General features: G+C 46.0%; 1 protein-coding gene across 1 annotated transcript in view; it reads left to right on the forward strand.

Moving 5' to 3' along the window:
• Positions 1 to 21,467, forward strand: part of IPO11 (importin 11) — a 565,426-nt gene that overhangs the window by 6,076 nt on the left and 537,883 nt on the right. Inside the window, exon 2 of the mRNA XM_040421326.1 lies at positions 5,318 to 5,462. Coding sequence (XP_040277260.1) covers positions 5,325 to 5,462 — 138 coding nt within the window. The 5' untranslated portion in view covers positions 5,318 to 5,324. The remainder of the gene's footprint in view (positions 1 to 5,317; positions 5,463 to 21,467) is intronic.

Genomic DNA, 21,467 nt, shown 5'->3' on the forward strand with positions numbered 1-21,467 from the left:
CATATTCCAAGATGACAATGCCAGGATTCATCGGGCTCAAATTGTGAAAGAGTGGTTCAGGGAGCATGAGATATCATTGTCACACATGGATTGGCCACCACAGAGTCCAGACCTTAATCCCATTGAGAATCTTTGGGATGTGCTGGAGAAGGCTTTGCGCAGCAGTCAGACTCTACCATCATCAATGCAAGATCTTGGTGAACAATGAATGCAACACTGGATGGAAATAAATCTTGGGACATTGCAGAAGCTTAGCGAAACAATGCCACAGTGAATGCGTGCCGTAATCAAAGCTAAAGGCGGTCCAACGAAATATTTTTGGTGGCGACTTTTTTTTTTGGATGGGCAGTGTATCTATGGGGCCACGGATCTGTGTACCTTTTTCCGCAGATTATAGAGCATGTCCTATTCTTCTCCATATTGTGGATGAGAATAGCCTTTTCTAGTGATGCGAGTGGGACACGCACAGAAGGTGCCTGTATTTTGCCGATCCGTTATTTAAAGTGGTATTCCTGTAGGTACAAGTTATCCCATATACGCAGGATAGGGGATAACTATCAGATCGGCGGGGGTCCTACCAATCACAAGAAAGGGGGCCCCTACTGCTCCCCTGAAATGACCGGAGCGGTCAGTCGCACATGTGCTTTGACACTCCATTCATTTCTATGGGACTTCCGGAGATAGTGGAGCGCTGTACTCGGCTGTCTCCGGAACGCCCATAGAAATGAATGGAGCGTCCCTGCTCATGTGTGACCAGCCGCTCTGTTCATTTTAGGGGAGCAGGGGACCCGCAGGGAGTACAAGGCCCCCATTTTCATGATTGGTGGGGGTCCCAGCCATAGGACCCCCACCGATCTCATAGTTCTTCCCTATCCTGTGGATAGGGGAACTTGTACCTACCGGAATACCCATTTAAGGGGTGACCTATGGACACGTCTGTGTGCATGAGGCCTTAAAGGAAAGGCTGAAGGGGTGCATTATCTATTGCCAGGCTTGATCTGCTGTGTGCCGGAGTGAGATGCACACAGAAGATCTTTTATTAAAAGACAGATGCCTGTTAATAAATCCGTGCACCAGAAACTCAAATCTGTGCCAACCAGGGCCTGGCGTATCCTCCAGCTGTAATTTACGTTAGTTTCTGAAAATAAATCTCCCCCTGGGTCGTCTTTGCTTTCTGAAATCACAACTGAATGAAAAACCGAACGTGGGAGCCCAGGCTTAGGCCTCATGCACACGTCTGTGTCCATTTTGCACCCCGCAAACCACAGATCTGCAAAAAACTGATGCGGTCCGTGTGCCATCTGCATTTCTTTCTCCAGACCCATTGAAGTCAATGGTTCGCATTTTGGGGTCTTATTCTATCTTTTTACGGAACAGACATACAGATGCGGAAAGCAGAAAAATGATCCTTATGTCCGTTCTGCAGAAAGATAGAACATGTCCTATACTTTGTTGCAAAACACTGACCCATTGAAGTAATTGGGTCGGCAAAAAATGCGGATGCAACACGGATGTTATGGACTGCAGAATACGTTCGGTCGTGTGCATGAGGCCTTAGGACTAGTTCATGCAGAATTTTTTTCCCCTCCGATTCAGCATGGAGAAACGCCTGAAATCTGCCTCCTGTTGTTTTCAGTGGGAGCAGAAACTCTGCAATGGATCTGCACATACAGTGGATATAAAAAGTCTACACACCCCTGTTAAAATGTCAGGTTTCTGTGCTGTAAAAAAAATGAGACAAAGATAAATCATTTCAGAACTTTTTCCACCTTTAATGTGACCTATAAACTGTACCACTCAATTAGAAAACAAACTGAAGTCTTTTAGGTAGAGGGAAGAAAAAATATAAAAACAAAATAATCTGGTTGCATAAGTGTGCACACCCTTAAACTAATACTTTGTTGAAGCACCTTTTGATTTTATTACAGCACTCAGTCTTTTGGGGTATGAGTCTATCAGCATGGCACATTTTGACCTGGCAAGATTTGCCCACTCTTCTTTGCAAAAACACTCCAAATCTGTTAGACTGCGAGGGCATCTCCTGTGCACAGCCCTCTTCAGATCACCCCACAGATTTCCAATCGGATTCAGGTCTGGGCTCTGGCTGGGGCATTCCAAAACTTTTATCTTCTTCTGGTGAAACTATTCCGTTGTTGATTTGGATGTTTGCTTTGGGTCGTGATCATGCTGAAAGATGTTCAGCTTTCTAGCAGAAGCCTGAAGGTTTTGTGCCAATATTGACTGGTATTTGGAACTGTTCATAATTCCCTCTAGCTTATCTAAGGCCCCAGTTCCAGCTGAAGAAAAACAGCCCCTTGGCATGATGCTGCCACCACCATGCTTCACTGTGGGTATGGTGTTCTTTTGGTGATGTGCAGTGTTGTTTTTGCGCCAAACATATCTTTTGGAATTATGGCCAAAAAGTTCAACCTTGGTTTCATCAGACCAGAACACCTTTTCCCACATGCTTTTGGGAGACTTAGTAACATAGTACATAAGGACATATACATTTGTCCATCCAGTTCGGCCTGTCATCCTGCAAGTTGATCCAGAGGAAGTAAAAAAACAAACAAACTGTGAGGTAGAAGCCAATTTTCCCCACTTTAGGGGAATAAAAAAATTCCTTCCCGACTCCAATCAGGCAATCAGAATAACTCCCTGGATCAACGACCCCTCTCTAGTAGCTATAGCCTGTAATATTATTACACTCCAGAAATACGTCCAGGCCCCTCTTGAATTCCTTTATTGTACTCACCATCACCACCTCCTCAGGCAGAGAGTTCCATAGTCTCACTGCTCTTACCGTAAAGAATCCTTTTCTATGTTTGTGTACAAACCTTCTTTCCTCCAGACGCAGAGGATGTCTCCTTGTCACAGTCACAGTCTTGGGGATAAATAGATGATGGGAGAGATCTCTGTACTGACCCCTGATATATTTATACATAGTAATTAGATCTCCCCTCAGTCGTCTTTTTTCTAACGTGAATAACCCTAATTTTGATAATCTTTCAGGGTACTGTAGTTGCCTCATTCCAGTTATTACTTTAGTTGCCCTCCTCTGGACCCTCTCCAGCTCTGCTATGTCTGCCTTGTTTACAGGAGCCCAGAACTGTACACAGTACTCCATGTGTGGTCTGACTAGTGATTTGTAAAGTGGTAGGAATATGTTCTTATCACGGGCATCTATGCCCCTTTTGATGCAACCCATTATCTTATTGGCCTTGGCAGCAGCTGCCTGACACTGTTTTTTGCAGCTTAGTTTGCTGTTTATTAAAATTCCCAGATCCTTTTCCATGTCAGTGTTACTGAGTGTTTTACAATTTAGTATGTACGGGTGACTTGCATTATTCCTTCCCATGTGCATAACTTTACATTTGTCAGTGTTAAACCTCATCTGCCACTTATCTGCCCAAGCCTCCAATCTATCCAGATCCCTCTGTAGTAGTATACTGTCCTCTATAGTGTAAATTACTTTACACAGTTTATTGTCGTCTGCGAAAATTGATATTTTACTATGCAAGCCTTCTACAAGATCATTAATAAATATATTGAAGAGAATAGGGCCCAATACTGACCCCTGAGGTACTCCACTAGTGACAGTGACCCAATCTGAGTATGTACCATTAATAACCACCCTCTGTTTTCTATCATTGAGCCAGTTACTTACCCACATACAGACGTTTTCTCCCAGTCCGAGCATTCTCATTTTATATACTAACCTTTTATGTGGTACAGTGTCAAATGCTTTGGAGAAGTCCAGATACACGACATCCATTGATTCGCCGCTGTCAAGTCTAGAACTTACCTCCTCATAGAAACTGATTAAATTAGTTTGACATGACCGATCCCTCACGAAGCCATGCTGATATGGCGTTATTTTCTTATTTCCGTTAAGATGCTCTAAGATAGCATCTCTCAGAAAACCTTCAAACAGTTTACCCACAACAGATGTTAAACTTACCGGCCTATAGTTTCCAGGCTCTGTTTTTGGACCCTTTTTGAATATTGCCACCACATTTGCCATGCGCCAATCCTGTGGGACATTCCCTGTCAGTATAGAGTCCGCAAATATCAGAAATAAGGGTCTGGCTATGACATTACTTAATTCCCTTAGGATACGGGGGTGTATGCCACCCGGTCCTGGCGATTTGTCTATTTTAATCTTTTTAAGTCGCTGATGTACTTCTTCCTGGGTCAGACAGGACACTTTTAATGGGGAATTTATTTCAACATTCAGCATTTCATCTGACAGTTTATTTTCCTCAGTTAATACACTGGAGAAAAAAATCGCTCTCTGCGACTCCCCCCTCATTACTCTTTAAAGGGCCGACACCTTCAGATTTATACTTTTTAACATTTATATAATTAACAGATGTGTTTTTGCAAAATGTAGCCTGGCTTGGATGTTTTTCTTAGTAAGAAAAGCCTTTCGTCTTGCCACTCTACCCCATAGCCCAAACATATGAAGAATACGGGAGATTGTTGTCACATGTACCACACAGCCAGTACTTGCCAGATATTCCTGCAGCTCCTTTAATGTTGCTGTAGGCCTCTTGGTCGCCTCCCAGACCAGTTTTCTTCTTGTCTTTTCTTCAATTTTGGAGGGACGTCCAGTTCTTGGTAATGTCACTGTTGTGCCATATTTTCTCCACTTGATGATGACTATCTTCACTGTATTCCATGGTATATCTAATGCCTTTGAAATTCTTTTGTATCCTTCTCCTGACTGATACCTTTTAACAATGAGATCCCTCTGATGCTTCGGAAGGTGGAAAAAGTTCTGAAATGATTTATCTTTGTCTCATTTTTTTTTTTACATCACAGAAACCTGACATTTTACTAGGGGTGTGTAGACTTTTTATATCCACTGTATATTTCCATTTCCTAAAGACCAGAGACTACCTCTCCTCTTTCTTAAAGGGATTGTTTAGCTTTTATTAAGTGATGGCCTATCCTCAGAATGAGATATCACCAGCTGATTCGCTGAAAGTCGGTTCCGGAATTACGCAGCGACCATCAGGGAGATGGGTACAACAGCAGCGCTGCAGTGAGTGATAAAGCTGTGTAGTCCTGCCGCCAGTGTTACAGCTGATCGGCAGGGGGTGTAGGATGTCGGATCACCACCGATCAGCTAGTGATGGCCCTTTAAATCCACTCCTGTTTTTTTTCTTCAAAAACTGCATCAGTATGCGAGAGGTATCTCCCAGGCTTGGCTATCTTTCCTCGTTAAAAAGTTGGACGTAATTGCACACAGTGTTCTGTTCTCTGCTTGGTTAAATTTGGAGGTTTACTTAATTATGCTTACTTTCTTTTGCAGGTTCCTTATGGATCTGAACAGTGCCAGCAGCGTCGTACTTCAGGTCCTGACCCAGGCAAGCAGCCAAGATTCGGCAGTTCTGAAGCCGGCCGAGGAGCAGCTCAAGCAGTGGGAGACCCAGCCTGGCTTCTACAGCGTCCTCTTGGTAGGTTCTGCTAATATGCCGCAGGATCAAGACAAGTTAGAGCCATGCTGCGCGGCCTGCTCCGTTAGCTGTAATAATGGAAGGCAGCCAGGATCCGATAACTTTATTTAGGAATCTTAGGAAAATGAAAATCCAAGTTGCCTGCATGTGTTAAGGCCCGCTATAACTTAGCATGCTGCACGCTCGAAACATGTAGGCAGCTTGGACTTTAAAGAGGACCCGTCCCCTCTCCTGACGTGTCTATTTCAGTAACTACTTGTGTTCCCCAGGCAATTAGAATTCTGGACCCCCCCAAATGATAGCACCCAGTTATTCTTCTAGTAGGAATACTAGCGGAACAGCACAATATAGAGTCATTTGGAATACAATTATTTACTAAAACAAACATGTCAGGAGAGGTTACCGCTCCTCTTTTTTACGTGTCCTAAAGATTTTGGTGGTCATTTATTTAGACGCCGGTTTTAATAACCCCTATAGCTGGCGGTGGATCTGCCAAAGTTATGTAGAGGCGCTGGTCTGTGCATAACTTCGGCGTATCCATCTCCTGTCTAAATGTAAGAGCTTCCTTGCTGGTTTACATTTAGACCATTTTCTACCCGTAAAACAGGTGTAGAAAATGATGAATGATACGGGCCTTCCAGCCCTTCCCCCTCACGGCCAATTAGACCTGGCGTGAGCTGGGAAAAATAGCAGATTGCAGCGCAAATGACTTGTGCGCCGCAATCTGCGCCAGAAATACGCCTAATAATACCGTATTTCTGATTGTAATTGACTCCCTTTATCCCAAACTGTTGGATGTCTTCCACTTTGTTCCTGGTAGCCAACCCTGCTTGTCTGCACCAGGAGGATTTATTTCTAAGGCCTCTTTCACACTGTCAGGCCTCGTTGACATTTCCATGTCTATGTTACATCCGTGAAGTCATTGAAGCGCATTAGCCTTGTGGTTTTAATATTCATACAGGTGCAGAACTGGATCTCTCGTAGACAACGTGGGTGAATTCTGGAACAATTTGCACCATAAAACACATATTCTGTGTTTTAGACACTTTTTTTCAGCTCTGGAAGAGAGTATTAATCGGTTGTGGCCTCTGGAAAAAGGGGGTTCATCTTAAAGCGACCCTCCAGTTCAAGAAAAAAACACATTAAAGCCTCATTCACAAGTCTGTGTCCGTGCTTAAATCCATGAAAAGGTGGTCAGTGTTGGGTCCATGTGTCCGTTTTTTGCTGTCCGTGTATCTTCCATGTTTCACTGCACAGCTGAAAAATTATTTTCAAAGCATCTCTTCCTAATGATCTCTGAAGCATGGATGGCATCCGTGTTGCATCCATGGTTTTCACGTACCTATAGACTGCATGATGGATCCGTGAACACGGGCAAAATAGAGCTTGCATCCGTGCTAAAATCAGGGACCCACGGACAGTGCTAAAATCCTGATGTGTGAATGCACACATTAAAATGAATGGGGATGTGTGCTGTACGTGGAGAACATGTACGTGGAACACTGACGTGTGAATGAGGCTTAACTGGGGATTGCACAGAACACTTACATGGTGCCCATCTTTGCAGCTGCAGATCCTCCATCATCTTCCGCCATGCGAGATGGCCGTACCGCTTCTCAGACTACTTGTGCTTTTGGTAGTCCTAGACACTTCCCGTTTGTCCAGCCCGGCCTTTGGATTGGCAGCAGGAAGTGTCTTGGTCTGCCAAACGTACAGTGTGCGTCAGGTGGTCTGAGAAGCAGTGCGGCCATTTTGGATGGCAGAAGAGAAGTCGGTGGTTCGGCAGCTGGAAATACGAAAATGACGGCGCCATGGAAGTGTCCTGTTTAGTCCCCACTTAATGAGACTAATTTGTCCTTGAACCGGAGGTTCGCTTTAAACTGCAACAATATGGGCATAAAATTTTTTAGCAAAATAAAGTAAACAAGTAATGTGTGGTATAAACTTAGGGGGTCATTTTCTTAAGACCGATGTTTAAGAGGAAGTTATGAGGAGGCGCCAGCCTCTAGGACTGTTCTATTGTGAACCGGCTGTTCCATTCCGCAAAATGTGGAATACACACCGCCGGAATCCATGTTTCTGCGAATCCTCAATTTGCGTACCGCAAAACAACCAATGGTCATGTGCATGAGCCCTTACCTCTAGTCTCCTCAATTTCTGTTTTCTTGTGGTATGGGAGAGGGTAATATGGGCATATGGGAGGTGCACTTTAAAGAGAACTTGTCAACAGGATCAACCCTATTAAAGGGGTTGTCTCACTTTAGTAAGTGGCATTTATCATGTAGAGAAATTTAATACCAGGCACTAATGTATTGTGATTGTCCATATTGCCTCTTTTGATGGCTGGATTCATTTTTCCATCACATTATACCCTGGATTACGGTCACCGCTGCAGTGCCCGGGGCAGGAGATGCTGTGCATGTGTGCCTATGCACGCTCCCACAGGTCTCAGCAGGCGAGCAGAGGACACGAACCACAGACCTAAGGGCTCATGCACATGGCTGTTACCGTTTTTGCTTTTACACAGATATTGGCCATGTGTTTTGCACGGTTTGCGGAACGGAGCGTCCTACCCTCTGTAGAACTGTCCTATACTTGTCTGTAAAACGGACATGTTCTATTTTTTTGCGGGACAGCGGTGTGCTGTCCGCACCTTTTGTATCCCCATTGAAGTGAATTAGTCTGCATCTGACCGGCAAAAAATGCGGATCGGATGTGGACAGAAAATACATTTGTGTGCATGAGCCCGAACACTGTGCTTGTAGGCAGGTCAGACAAGCCTCTCTACTAGTGGTCTGTCTGGAGCCTGTTCACCACTGCTCCCAGCACCTCCTAACAGCGAGAGGTCAGAACCGTCTCCATGGCGGGAAAATTGTTGAAACGACCATCTTGCTTCTTTCAGTCCAGTGATCTTCTCCCTCTCAAAGTCTGTTAACTGGGCAAAATTTCTTCAAGTGCATCTTAGAGGCATGTCTAGTAGTCAACGATCTCTCACCAATAGGTACACTACCCCAAAGTGGCCTCTGAGAGCCTTTTTGTAGGACAGCGAGGGGAGCACTTTTCCGCCCTAATCATACCACACCTGTAACCATTTACTTATATGCCTGAGACATAACTGCATGCCGAGATTTGCAGCAGTCTGACAGTTCTTTCTGGGTGCAGTATTTTTTTCTTTCAATGAGTGTGTGTATTTATGTGTCACGGACGTTCCCGCGACAGGTGGCAGGAGATCGGTGAGACTGGCAACACGTGGTTTGATCTGACAGGTTTTTCCCTGTGGATCAATAGGCGTCTGTGTTGTTTCTGGTAATGGCCACACCCCTTGCCTCCAGGTGTTGCTATTGTGGTCATTTTACCTTCCTTATTTATTGTTGCTTGTCCAACAATGCTGTGCGGTTTATAGCTTCTGTTTCAGTTGTGGAGAGCTGGTGTGTGGTTCTCGGCAGAGTTCCTGGTGCTTCCATAGCCCCTTTGAAGTTAAGTCTTTCTTTTCCCTTTTGTATTTTGTTTGGGTTCTGTGTGTTGGGTTTTCCTATTGTTTGTATTAGACCTGAAGGAGACTCCTGTTCTTCCTTCCTTTTGGAGGAACAGGTAGTCTTGTCCCTGCCATTCGTACCAGGGTCCTATAGGGCTAGATAGGACACTAGGTATTCCTACGTATGAACTCTCCTACCTCTGGGGTCTGTTCATACTGGTAGACAGTCAGGATTTTGGTTGGGGTTTTACTAGGAGGTGTCCATCTTCCTTCCCTAGTTCTCAGGCCTGATTTCCTGTTCCCCCCTTCCCTCTTATGCTCGGTGTGGTGTTTCCCTCCCACACCGAAGCATGACAGTATGTATGTATATATAATATATGTAATGAAGTTGTGGCAGTTGTGTTCAGCGCAGTGCTTCAGCCCTATACAAGGGCCTTTTTCAATTTGCTTTGCTTTAAACACAATTTAATAAATTACCGTATGTGTTTTTGACCACATCTTTTACAGTGCTGCAACTTTTCTGTTGTATGGGACTGTGGATCAAGGTTCAGCTTGCTGACAGCCGTCTGGTCTCCAGAAAGCTGCTTCCCTGCACGTATATCACTGGCGCAGCAAAAACCCGGCAGGGGATTGAATTTCTTCATGACAGCCCTGCAACAATAACACTTCACTCCCAGAATACAGAATGCTCACACATCGCCCATGTACTGCTGATGGAGCCTAGGCCATGTTCACACTGCGTTTACTTTCCTCTTGGCTTTCCATCAGCTGGTAAATGTTTTAAGCAGGTTGTCCGCTTTTTTTATATTGATGGCCTATCCTCAGGATAGATCGCCAATAGTGTTCAGCGAAGCGAACTTGGGATGCTTAATCCGAAGTCGCTTCGTTCAACACTTCGGAATAATACTGTACTGAGATCCGTGTCCGTACAGTATTAAAATGTATGTACTGCGATTAGCTGAAGTTAGTTGTTCACGAAGTCGCACGAGTTGGCGTTGAATAAATTCGGTAGTTGATTTTTAAAGCGAAAAAACACTTTAAAACTTTGAACCGAACTCGGCTTCGGTTCCAAGGTACTAGTCAGAACAGAACCTGAGTTCAGTTCCAAGTTTTAAAGTGGTTTTCCACTTTACGAATCAACTACCGAAGTTATTCAACGCCAACTTCGGCTCTTTGGGGCCCATACGTTCTAATACTGTACGGAGACGGATGTCCGTACATTATTATTCCGAAGTTTTGAATGAAGCGAATTTGGATGTAGCATCCGAAGCTCCCTTCCCTCAACACGAATAATCAATATCAGATGGGAGAAGGGCCGACTCAGAGTTGTAATTACACCTGATCGCCGCTACAGCTGCGATGGCGATCAGGTAAACAGTGAAGAGAAGGCAACACTTGTTTCAAACAGCTGATCGGCGGAGGTGCCAAGAGTTGGCCCCTCGCAGATATAGCATTGATGACCTATCCTGAGGATAGGTCATCAGTATTAAAAAAACTGCAAAAAACGACAATACCTGAGGACGGTATTCAAACATATACCATGATGGATCCAGCCACTTAAAGGGGTTCTGCACTTTGTTTTAACTGATGATCAGGATAGATCATCAGCTTCTGATCGGCGGGGGTCCGACACCCGGGACCCCCGCCGATCAGCTGTTTGAGAAGGCAGTGGCGCTCCAGTAGCGCCGCAGCCTTCTCACTGTTTACCGCCGGCCCACTGACATCACGACTAGTATCAACTAGCGTGGGCGGGGCTAAGCTCCATTAAAGTGAACAGAGCTTAGCCCCGCCCACGCTAGTTGATACTAGGCGTGACGTCAGTGGGACAGCGGTAAACAGTGAGAAGGCCGCGGCGCTGCTGGAGCGCCGCTGCCTTCTCTAACAGCTGACATTAAATCTAGCAGAGCAATGAATGGGGAGATCTCTGGACCATGTGAGGTACAGGGCTGGTTCTAGCTTTGTTAGAAAAAGGTTGTCATGTACTGTATGATCTCTGATTTTCATTTTTTTACATTACTCATGGGATAACCCCTTTAAGTGAGACAGTTCCTCTTCGGACTCCATTTCATTTGCTTTGTGTGCACTTACATGGATGGTCCAGTTCTCTATCCGTCTGCGCTCCTGTCACATGCTGGTACCCATGACATGATGGGTCTTTTCCTGTTCTGCTAAATGGGTTAATAAAGGCTCCAGCTCATGGAGTTTTGTATCTCGTGTGCATTTCCTTATGTCAGCCTGATCCACTGAGATTTCCGCCTTTCACTTGACTTTCCGGGAGCCGCATTTGCTTCATTTATCTTATTTTGTATTGACAGTCCTTTCTTCTGCTGTCAGCTCTATTGTCACACTTTATCTACATCCAAGTGGCACTTTTTAATGTTTTCTTGCTGTACTTACGCGTTCCGGCACCTCCACTGTTCTTTTCTTTTATACATCACATATATTTTTTTGTTATATTCTTTTATCATATTTAGTTTTGCATTCAGCCTGCAGACACTTGACATCAATGACTATAGACAGCTTGAAGTTTTAGACTGCTTATGTAAACACGCTCTCAAACTTTGTTGAAGGGCATTTCTGGAGTTTTCAGTCGATGCTCTGTCATTAGGACGAAAGGCTGAGATGGGAATAACCCCATTAAGCTCCAGCCGAGGTATATAAATGCAGTGTCAGCACTGCGACCTACGCCGTTTCCTTAAAGGGGTTGCGAAGCATATTCTATATTTGTCAAACCAGCACCTGGATGTGAATACTTTTATAATTGCAAGTAATTAAAAATGTAGTATAGGCAGTGAGCCTTTTAATAAAATGTATCTTTCTCGCTCTTATCATTTGGGGACACAGGGCCATGGGTATAGCTGCTGCTGCCACTAGGAGGTGACACTAGGCTAAAAAGTGATAACTCCTCCCCTGCCGGCTATACCCCCTCCAGCCTGGAGAGAGCATATCCGTTTTTAGCTTCGTGTCGTAGGAGGCAGACCTTCCTGCTTGCAGGGCGGCTTCCTTTTGTTATTTTTTCTCTTTTCCCTTTTAGGTATGGGAGACAGAGTCGCCTAGCCTCTCTGTCTACCCGGGGAGCAAGACCGGTGTCGTTTTACCTCACCTCCCGACCTCCCCGCAGAAAAATAGGTGGACCAGGGCAGCCTCGCTCCCCTGCATCCCGCCAGCCAAAGGGTCACCTGGATCCGTGAAGACCCTCCTGCCATTCCAGACTCCTGCCACTTTGGTGCCAGCTGCTGAAGAGGTGACCCTGCTGAACCATTAAGGGAGGGTGAAGAGAAGAGCATGAAGATGGGGTGAGTAATCGGGACTGGGTGAGTATTTTATCCCCTTCTCCCTACCCCCTTCTCCCTTCGGGTCTCATCCTCTCCACTGTACCACAGGGGGGTACTTACCCCCCTCTCTCTGCCTATTGCGCCACAGGGAAGCACTTAGGGAGGCTCCTGCTCTTCACTGGAGCCACCGTTATCCAGGTTGGCCACCTCACTACCTTGGGCCTACCCGCGATTACTTCCAGTTCGTCGCCCTTTCCTTGGGTTTGGCAATGGCACTGAGAGTCTTCACGAAAGTGCTCGGTCCTCTCCTGGCCCTTCTTTGTACCAGGAGTATCATCCTGATTCCCTATCTGGGCGACATCTTGGCAGCACCTTTCAGTCGAAACAAGGTCAGTCTACGTATCACTCTGGATACCCTAGCACGTCCCTGGGGATGGTCCTCGACATGGACATGGCGTTAGTGCGCCTCCCTCTGGACAAGCGGCTAGCCCTCCTGCCGTTGGTCCGGCTTCTCCTCTGGCGCAGGTGCACATCAATCCGGTTTTGGGTCTTGGGTACAATGGTCGCTTCCTTCGAGGCAGTTCCGTTTGCACAATTTCACAACCGTCCCTTTCAACGGGTGATTTTTGTCGTCCTGGGACAAATAACCGGAATCCTTGGACCGTTACTTCGTCCTGGCCCAAAGGGTGCGTTCGGCACTCAGGTGGTGGCTCTCGGCCTAAACTTTGGAGTCAAGGAAATCCCTCCTCCCGGTCTCATGGACGGTTATAACAACCGAGGTCAGTCTTCAGGGTTGGGGCGGAGTCTTCCTGGACAGTCCAAGGCGTATGGTCTCAGTCGGAATCCAGACTGCCAATCAACATCCCGGAGCTCCGGGCCATTTATCTGTCCCTCCTCCATTGGACCTCTCTCCTGAGGGGCCGGCTGATTCGGATCCAGTCAGACAACTCTACGGCTGTGGGTTACATCAATCATCAAGGGGGAACCCGCAGTCAAGCGGTGATGGAGGAATCTGCCAGAATCCTGCAGTGGGGGCGGAGACACTCTATCGGCGGTCTACATTCCAGGAGCGGAGTTCCTCAGTCGGATGACCGTGGACCCGGGAGAGTGGTCCCTACACCCTGAGGTGTTCGACTCCATTTGTTTCCGTTGGGGTCAGCCGGAAGTGGACTTGATGACATCCAAACTCAACAACAAGCTCCCTGCCTTCTTCTCTCGGACAAGAGATCCCAGAGCGTGCGCCGTAGATGCACTGGTGGCGCTATGGGATGGGTTCTTTCTACTGTACCTCTTCCCTCCTATTTCCCTCCTGCCCCGAGTTCTGTGCAGGATCAGGATGGAGGGCATCCAGACGATCCTTATCGCTTCGGATTGGCCCCGTCGCACGTAGTGCGCCGATATCATTCTCCTTCTAGGAGACACGCCGTGGCCTCTTCCGCTCCAAAGCGATCTTCTCTCTCAGGGAAATGTCTTCCACCAGCATTTAGAGTCGCTACGTTTGACGGCGCGGCCGATGTGGGAATACAATTCAGCCAGGGATTAAATATTCAGCTTTAAGCACAAAAGATGAATGCAGAAGCTGCACACAGACAGGAGGCCACTGGAAGCTGCGCATCTGTTATCCTCGGCACTCGCCCAGAACATTCACTTAAAATGCAGATAGCAGGCCGGTCATTTTGATAATGGTGGCTGTCTGGCCTTTCTCTTTCATTATACCGGAAATCTCACCATGTAATCGGCGCAGAGGCCATTTCTAAGAGGCATGTAATTGCACCTCGCAAATGACAGCTTATTTTGCTGCTCATTTTGCGGGGAGCTTGGATGACGCCACGTCTCAGTGTTGTGTCTGATCTAATTTAATTTGGAAGCTTGCAGTCTAGAGGGAAAACTTATCACGAGGGTAATGTTTTAGGTCAGTTTTGCTGGAATTTGGGCCAAATTTATCAAATGTGGCACTGTGATACGTTTAGTGCATCTGGTCACCGCTCCTAATATGTCTGTTTTAGTAAAAAAAAATGGTAAAACAGTTTTGCAGCATCCTTTCTAAAAACTGTGCACCGTTCCTCTGTTACTCCTGCATCAAATTTATGTGCTAACTTGGTGTGGCCGGTTCGGTGTGCATCACTGCACGCTCTCACATTGTCCATTTAGTGCTAGCAGTGTCAGACTCTGTTGGAGACATACCCCTATGGCAAGAGAAATGGTAACACCCAGTTGGCAATGTATTCCTAAGTTACTAAGAGGAATAACTGAGGAATAGTGCAACGCAGAGTTATAGGCAAACATACTCTAGAACTGTTATTTTATGGGGAATACGGATACCAGACATGTCAGGAGTGTTGACAGGTCCTTTATAAAGGGTTGTCCCAGTAGGACATTTTACCCTCCATCTGCTGGATAAGGGATCAGTGTCTGATTGGCGGGGGTCTGACTGCTGGGGCCCTTGCCGGTAACTAGAATGAGGGCCCGTGCTTCCCTATTGAATGGAGCAGCAGACTCTGGAGTTAGCGGAGTACAAGCACTCGGCATAGAGCTGAATGGAGTGGCAGCACGCGTGTGTGACCACCACTGCGTTCATACTGCGGTACACAAACCCCCATTCTTGTTAGCAGTGGCGGCCGGACCCCTGCGGATCAGAGGTTTATCCCCTATCCTGTGAATAGGTGACAACCTGTCTTAATGGGAGAACCCCTTTAAGTTTAACACTCCTTTAACTGAGATGTTGCCCCACTTCCTACAGCACCCGCCGAGACAATGTTTGAGACTTTTTAAAGTTGCAGTTGATAAATCTGCTTGACAGGCTCACTGTGTCCACTTTTCCAAAATTCAGAATGTCACAAAATGTTTGAACAAATGAGCCCAAAAAGTCACAAAGCACCATTTTGAGACTTTTTGAAGTAAGAATTCCGGATTGCAGGACTGGATAAATTTCACTTCCTAGATGTTTTGTTTAATTGCAAAAAAATGTACAGTAATTTCCTTTCAGCACAGCAGACTGCGCTTTCTTATATAGAGGGCCGCCCTCAAAAAGTACTGTTTTCATATTTATATATTTTTTTTTAAACCTTGTGGCCTGTGAACAATCTGTTATACCTGGGGAAATCCTCCTGGCGCATTTCCAATCTTCACATAGTCTAAGTGTTCGGCCACACGGAGCGGCCGTGATCTGGTTGGGTTATGGCCTTGCTGCGGTCAAGAACCGCGCAGCCAATTAGCCCGCAGCATCCGTTCATTTAACTAATGAAGAATGCACTGTATAGTCCGTCTTCATTGTTATTCACCATGTGGCACCTTCAATAAAGAAGAAGGACTATACAGTGTGGTCAGTTAAATGAAAGGCAGCTGCGGCTAATTAGCCATGCAGTTCTTGACCGCAGCATGGCCACTACCTGACCGGATCACAGACACTCCGCTTGGCCATACCCTAACTCTCGAGACTCACAGGTGTTTATTATTCAATGTTTACCTACTGATTAAATGTACAGTCAGGTCCATAAATATTGGGACATCGACACAATTCTAACATTTTTGGCTTTATACACCACCACAATGGATTTGAAATGAAACGGACAAGATGTGCTTTAACTGCAGACTGTCAGCTTTAATTTGAGGGTATTTACATCCAAATCAGGTGAACGGTGTAGGAATTACAACAGTTTGCATATGTGCCTCCCACTTGTTAAGGGACCAAAAGTAATGGGACTGAATAATAATCATAAATCAAACTTTCAGTTTTTAATACTTGGTTGCAAATCCTTTGCGGTCAATTACAGCCTGAAGTCTGGAACGCATAGACATCACCAGACGCTGGGTTTCATCCCTGGTGATGCTCTGCCAGGCCTCTACTGCAACTGTCTTCAGTTCCTGCTTGTTCTTGGGGCATTTTCCCTTCAGTTTTGTCTTCAGCAAGTGAAATGCATGCTCAATCAGATTCAGGTCCGGTGATTGACTTGGCCATTGCATAACATTCCACTTCTTTCCCTTAAAAAACTCTTTGGTTGCTTTTGCAGTATGCTTTGGGTCATTGTCCATCTGCACTGTGAAGCGCTGTCCAATGAGTTCTGGAGCATTTGGCTGAATATGAGCAGATAATATTGCCCGAAACACTTCAGAATTCATCCTGCTGCTTTTGTCAGCAGTCACATATCAATAAATACAAGAGAATCAGTTCCATTGGCAGCCATACATGCCCACGCCATGACACTACCACCACCATGCATCACTGATGAGGTGGTATGCTTAGGATCAGGAGCAGTTCCTTTCCTTCTCCATACTCTTCTCTTCCCATCACTCTGGTACAAGTTGATCTTGGTCTCATCTGTCCATAGGATGTTGTTCCAGAACTGTGAAGGCTTTTTTAGATGTCGTTTGGCAAACTCTAATCTGGCCTTCCTGTTTTTGAGGCTCACTAATGGTTTACATCTTGTGGTGAACCCTCTGTATTCACTCTGGTGAAGTCTTCTCTTGATTGTTGACTTTGACACACATACACCTACCTCCTGGAGAGTGTTCTTGATCTGGCCAACTGTCGTGAAGGGTGTTTTCTTCACCAGGGAAAGAATTCTTCGGTCATCCACCACAGTTGTTTTCCATGGTCTTCCGGGTCTTTTGGTGTTGCTGAGCTCACCGGTGCGTTCCTTCTTTTTAAGAATGTTCCAAACAGTTGTTATGGCCACGCCTAATGTTTTTGCATCTCTCTAATGGGTTTGCTGTGTTTTTTTAAGCCTAATGATGGCTTGCTTCACTGATAGTGACAGCTCTTTGGATCTTATCTTGAGAGTTGACAGCAACAGATTCCAAATGCAAATAGCAGACTGGACATGAACTCTGGACCTTTTATCTGCTCATTGTAATTGGGATAATGAGGGAATAACACACACCTGGCCATGGAACAGCTGAGAAGCCAATTGTCCCATTACTTTTGGTCCCTTAACAAGTGGGAGGCACATATGCAAACTGTTGTAATTCCTACACCGTTCACCTGATTTGGATGTAAATACCCTCAAATTAAAGCTGACAGTCTGCAGTTAAACCACATCTTGTTTTCAAATCTATTGTGGTGTTGTATAGAGCCAAAAATGTTACAATTGTGTTGATGTCCCAATATTTATGGACCGGACTGTATATCACTGCCTGAAGGACGGTTAAAATTAAAACAAAAATTGTTAATTTGCAAATTATATTTAAAAAGAGCGAATCTGTAGTTCTCTTAAATCAGAGACAGGCAATAGGTGTGTAGCGGGATAGAGCAAATAATCTCCCGCTACCAAACTCACAGTCCCCACACACAGATGAGGGTCCGTATAATCACTTCTTGACCCTGACCTGAATGTGTTAGGCTTATTTCTGTGCAGTGTGCGGTACCAAAGTTGCTGCCCACAAATATAATAACGGATGCCAACAAGTATGAGGTGTGTATTCAGCCACCACCTGTCGCACTATCCGCAGGATGCAAACAGGATCAGCCCGTCTCAGAATGAAGATGGGATAATTACTTGGTTGATCAAGCGCATCCATTTGTCACCCCACATCAGCTAGTGCCCCTCTACCCGGCCAATGAATGGGCCGTTTATCAGGGGCGCTCGTTTAGACAGTGAACCTCACTTCAATCAGGTTCCTGTATAGGCATACAGTGGGGCGCAATATTGATCTGGACTACTACTAGATTGGCTACCTAAGCTTGGCTCTCTCAGCCCGCTCAACGCGCTTCTGTCCATTGGGCCGGACACTTCGGCAGGAGCTGGGCAAGGGTCTGAGAGGCAGTAGTCTAGCTAAAAATCAGCGCCGGTGGTAGGACGCTACACGTGTCTCGTGCAACCTATCGGCACTGTGATGGCCGTGCGCGCCCGCCGGGTCCTGCTCCTCAAATAAGGATGCGCCCTAGTGAGGGGAAGAGAGAGGGCGCCGCCGACTCGGACCAATGGGAGGAGCTGGGCGTGGTTTAGCATCGTTACCACTGTCCCGTCCCTCCATTCCGAGTCTTCTTCCCATATGGTATTACAGTGGGGGGAGCCGTAGGCGGCTTTATTAGTTACATTGCCAAGCAGGGGTTTAAGTATAACTCCTGCTATTGAGTGATGGCGAGGACAGCGCTCAGGAGAATAGGGAATGATGGACATATAATTGTAACATTATTTGCAACAATGTCATTGCTGCAAAAGCGCAACATTTATTCTCTGCCTATTGATCAGGCTATACAAGAGCACGGTTGTATCTCTTGCTGTAGATGACATGGTCATGAAAGGTGTACAAGGAATGAGGTAACTGAGGGGGATAGATTGCTGAAAAAACGGGCAACTGGATCTCTGACATGGCGACAATAAAGTCACTTTATTATAGCGGTTACGCCTCACATTATTCTATTAAGCACGTGAAACTGCTTAGTTCATTCAGTCCCTTTGGTTTTTCCGTATTCGAGCGGTAAATCCACTCCAGTTCTTTTCTGAGCAGTCTTTTATCCAAATCTCCTCCCCTTGGGGATTGCCCCACTTGTTCAATACCCTGAAAGTGTATCACCTTGACATTGCCTTCATGTGCCTCATTAACGTTTCTTGCAATGGGGGTGTCTCTCTTATTACGGACGTCATTTAGATGTTCCCCAATTCTTCATCTAAATTCACGTATCGTCTTACCGACGTATTGTAGGCCACAGTCATTAGATTACTGCTGTGGACTTGCATGTAATGAATGACCAAAATGTCAAAGGTTTTCAAACTCACTGAAGAAGTGAAAGTTCTGCCCTTCATGATAGAATTGCAGGCAACGCATCCGCTGCATCTGTACGTGCCTCTAACGTTAGATGTTAACCATGTTCGTGTGGGAGTCAGGAAGCTATGGACTAGTCTGTCCTTAAGGTTTCTACCTCTACGGTACATGATCGATGGGTAGCTTCCTACTATATCACCTACATCAGGATCCGTACGAAGGATACCCCAGTGGCAGGTAATAATGTCCTTCACCATTTGATGTCCTGCATCAAAAGTCCCGATGATTCTCATCACATCATCTTCTGTTTTTGTCTTTTTAGGGGTCAAGAGAGTTTCCCGGTCGGAGCATCGAGCATGATGGTAGTCATTCCTAAAGGTAGTATCAGGATAGCCACGAGCCTTGAACCTATCTCTAAGATCGTCCGCAGTTTTCTTAAAATCAAGTGGCTCTGAGCAGTACTTCTTGCCCTTAGGTATTGTCGCTTCGGTATGCCTCTGCGTAAGGCCTGCGAATGCCAGCTATACCATTGTAATAGGTTGTTTGTTGCAGTTGGTTTGCGAAACATTCTTTTCATGATGTGGCCGTCCCTGCCCTAGGTTATGTATACATCCAGGAAGGTGATTTCCCATTTGTTAATGGTTGAGGTGAAGAATAGTCCAAGATTATTCTCATTTAACTGTTTAACAAAGGCCTCAAACTTCTGTGCGCTCCCTTTCCACATAATCAGTATGTCATCTATATAGCGTAGCCACAGTTGTATTATGATGACCATCCTTCATAGGAGCCGCTTGATTTTAAGAGAACTGCGGACGACCTTAGAGATAGGTTCAAGGCTCGTGGCTATTCTGATACTACCCTCAGGAATGACTACCATCATGCTCGATGCTCCGACCGGGAAACTCTCTTGACCCCAAAAAAGACGAAAACAGAGGATGATGTGATGAGAATCATCGGGACTTTTGATGCAGGACATCAAATGGTGAAGGACATTATTACCTGCCCCTGGGGTATCCTTCGTACGGATCCTGATTTAGGTGATATAGTAGGAAGCTACCCATCGATCAGGTACCGTAGAGGTAGAAACCTTAAGGACAGACTAGTCCATAGCTTCCTGACTCCCATACGAACATGGTTAACATCTAACGTTAGAGGCACGTACAGATGCAGCGGATGCGTTGCCTGCAATTCTATCATGAAGGGCAGAACCTTCACTTCTTTCGTGAGTTTGAAAACCTTTGACATTTGGTCATTAATTACATGCAAGTCCACAGCAGTAATCTAATGACTGTGGCCTACAATACGTCGGTAAGAAGACGATACGTGAATTTAGACGAAGAATTGGGGAACATCTAAATGACGTCCGTAATAAGAGAGACACCCCCATTGCAAGACACGTTAATGAGGCACATGAAGGCAATGTCAAGGTGATACACTTTCAGGGTATTGAACAAGTGCGGCAATCCCCAAGGGGAGGAGATTTGGATAAAAGACTGCTCAGAAAAGAACTGGAGTGGATTTACCGCTCGAATACGGAAAAACCAAAGGGACTGAATGAACTAAGCAGTTTCACGTGCTTCATAGAATAATGTGAGGCGTAACCGCTATAATAAAGTGACTTTATTGTCGCCATGTCAGAGATCCAGTTGCCCGTTCCTTCAGCAATCTATCCCCCTCAGTTACCTCATTCCTTGTACACCTTTCATGACCATGTCATCTACAGCAAGAGATACAACCGTGCTCTTGTATAGCCTGATCAATAGGCAGAGAATAAATGTTGCGCTTTTGCAGCAATGACATTGTTGCAAATAATGTTACAATTATATGTCCATCATTCCCTCTTCTCCTGAGCTCTGTCCTCGCCATCACTCAATAGCAGGAGTTATACTTATAACTAATAAAGCCGCCTACGGCTCCCCCCACTGAAATACCATATGGGAAGAAGATCTTTATGACACACCAGCACTCGGAATGGAGGGACGGGACAGTGGTAACGATGCTAAACCACGCCCAGCTCCTCCCATTGGTCCGAGTCGGCGGCACCCTCTCTCTTCCCCTCACTAGGGCGCATCCTTATTTGAGGAGCAGGACCCGGCGGGCGCGCACGGCCATCACAGTGCCGATAGGTTGCACGAGACACGTGTAGCGTCCTATCGCCGGCGCCGATTTTTAGCTAGACTACTGCCTCTCAGACCCTTGCCCAGCTCCTGCAGAAGTGTCCGCCCAATGGACACAGTAACGCGTTGAGCGGGCTGAGAGAGCCAAGCTTAGGTAGCCAATCTAGTAGTAGTCCAGATCAATATTGCGCCCCACTGTATGCCTATACAGGAACCTGATTGAAGTGAGGTTCGCTGTCTAAACGAGCGCCCCTGATAAACGGCCCAGTCATTGGCCGGGTAGAGGGGCACTAGCTGATGTGGGGTGACAAATGGATGCGCTTGATAAACCAAGTAATTATCCCATCTTCATTCTGAGACGGGCTGATCCTGTTTGCATCCTGCGGATAGTGCGACAGGTGGTGGCTGAATACACACCTCATACTTGTTGGCA

This window comes from Bufo bufo, chromosome 2, assembly GCF_905171765.1.
Source record: "Bufo bufo chromosome 2, aBufBuf1.1, whole genome shotgun sequence".
Lineage (NCBI taxonomy): Eukaryota > Metazoa > Chordata > Amphibia > Anura > Bufonidae > Bufo > Bufo bufo.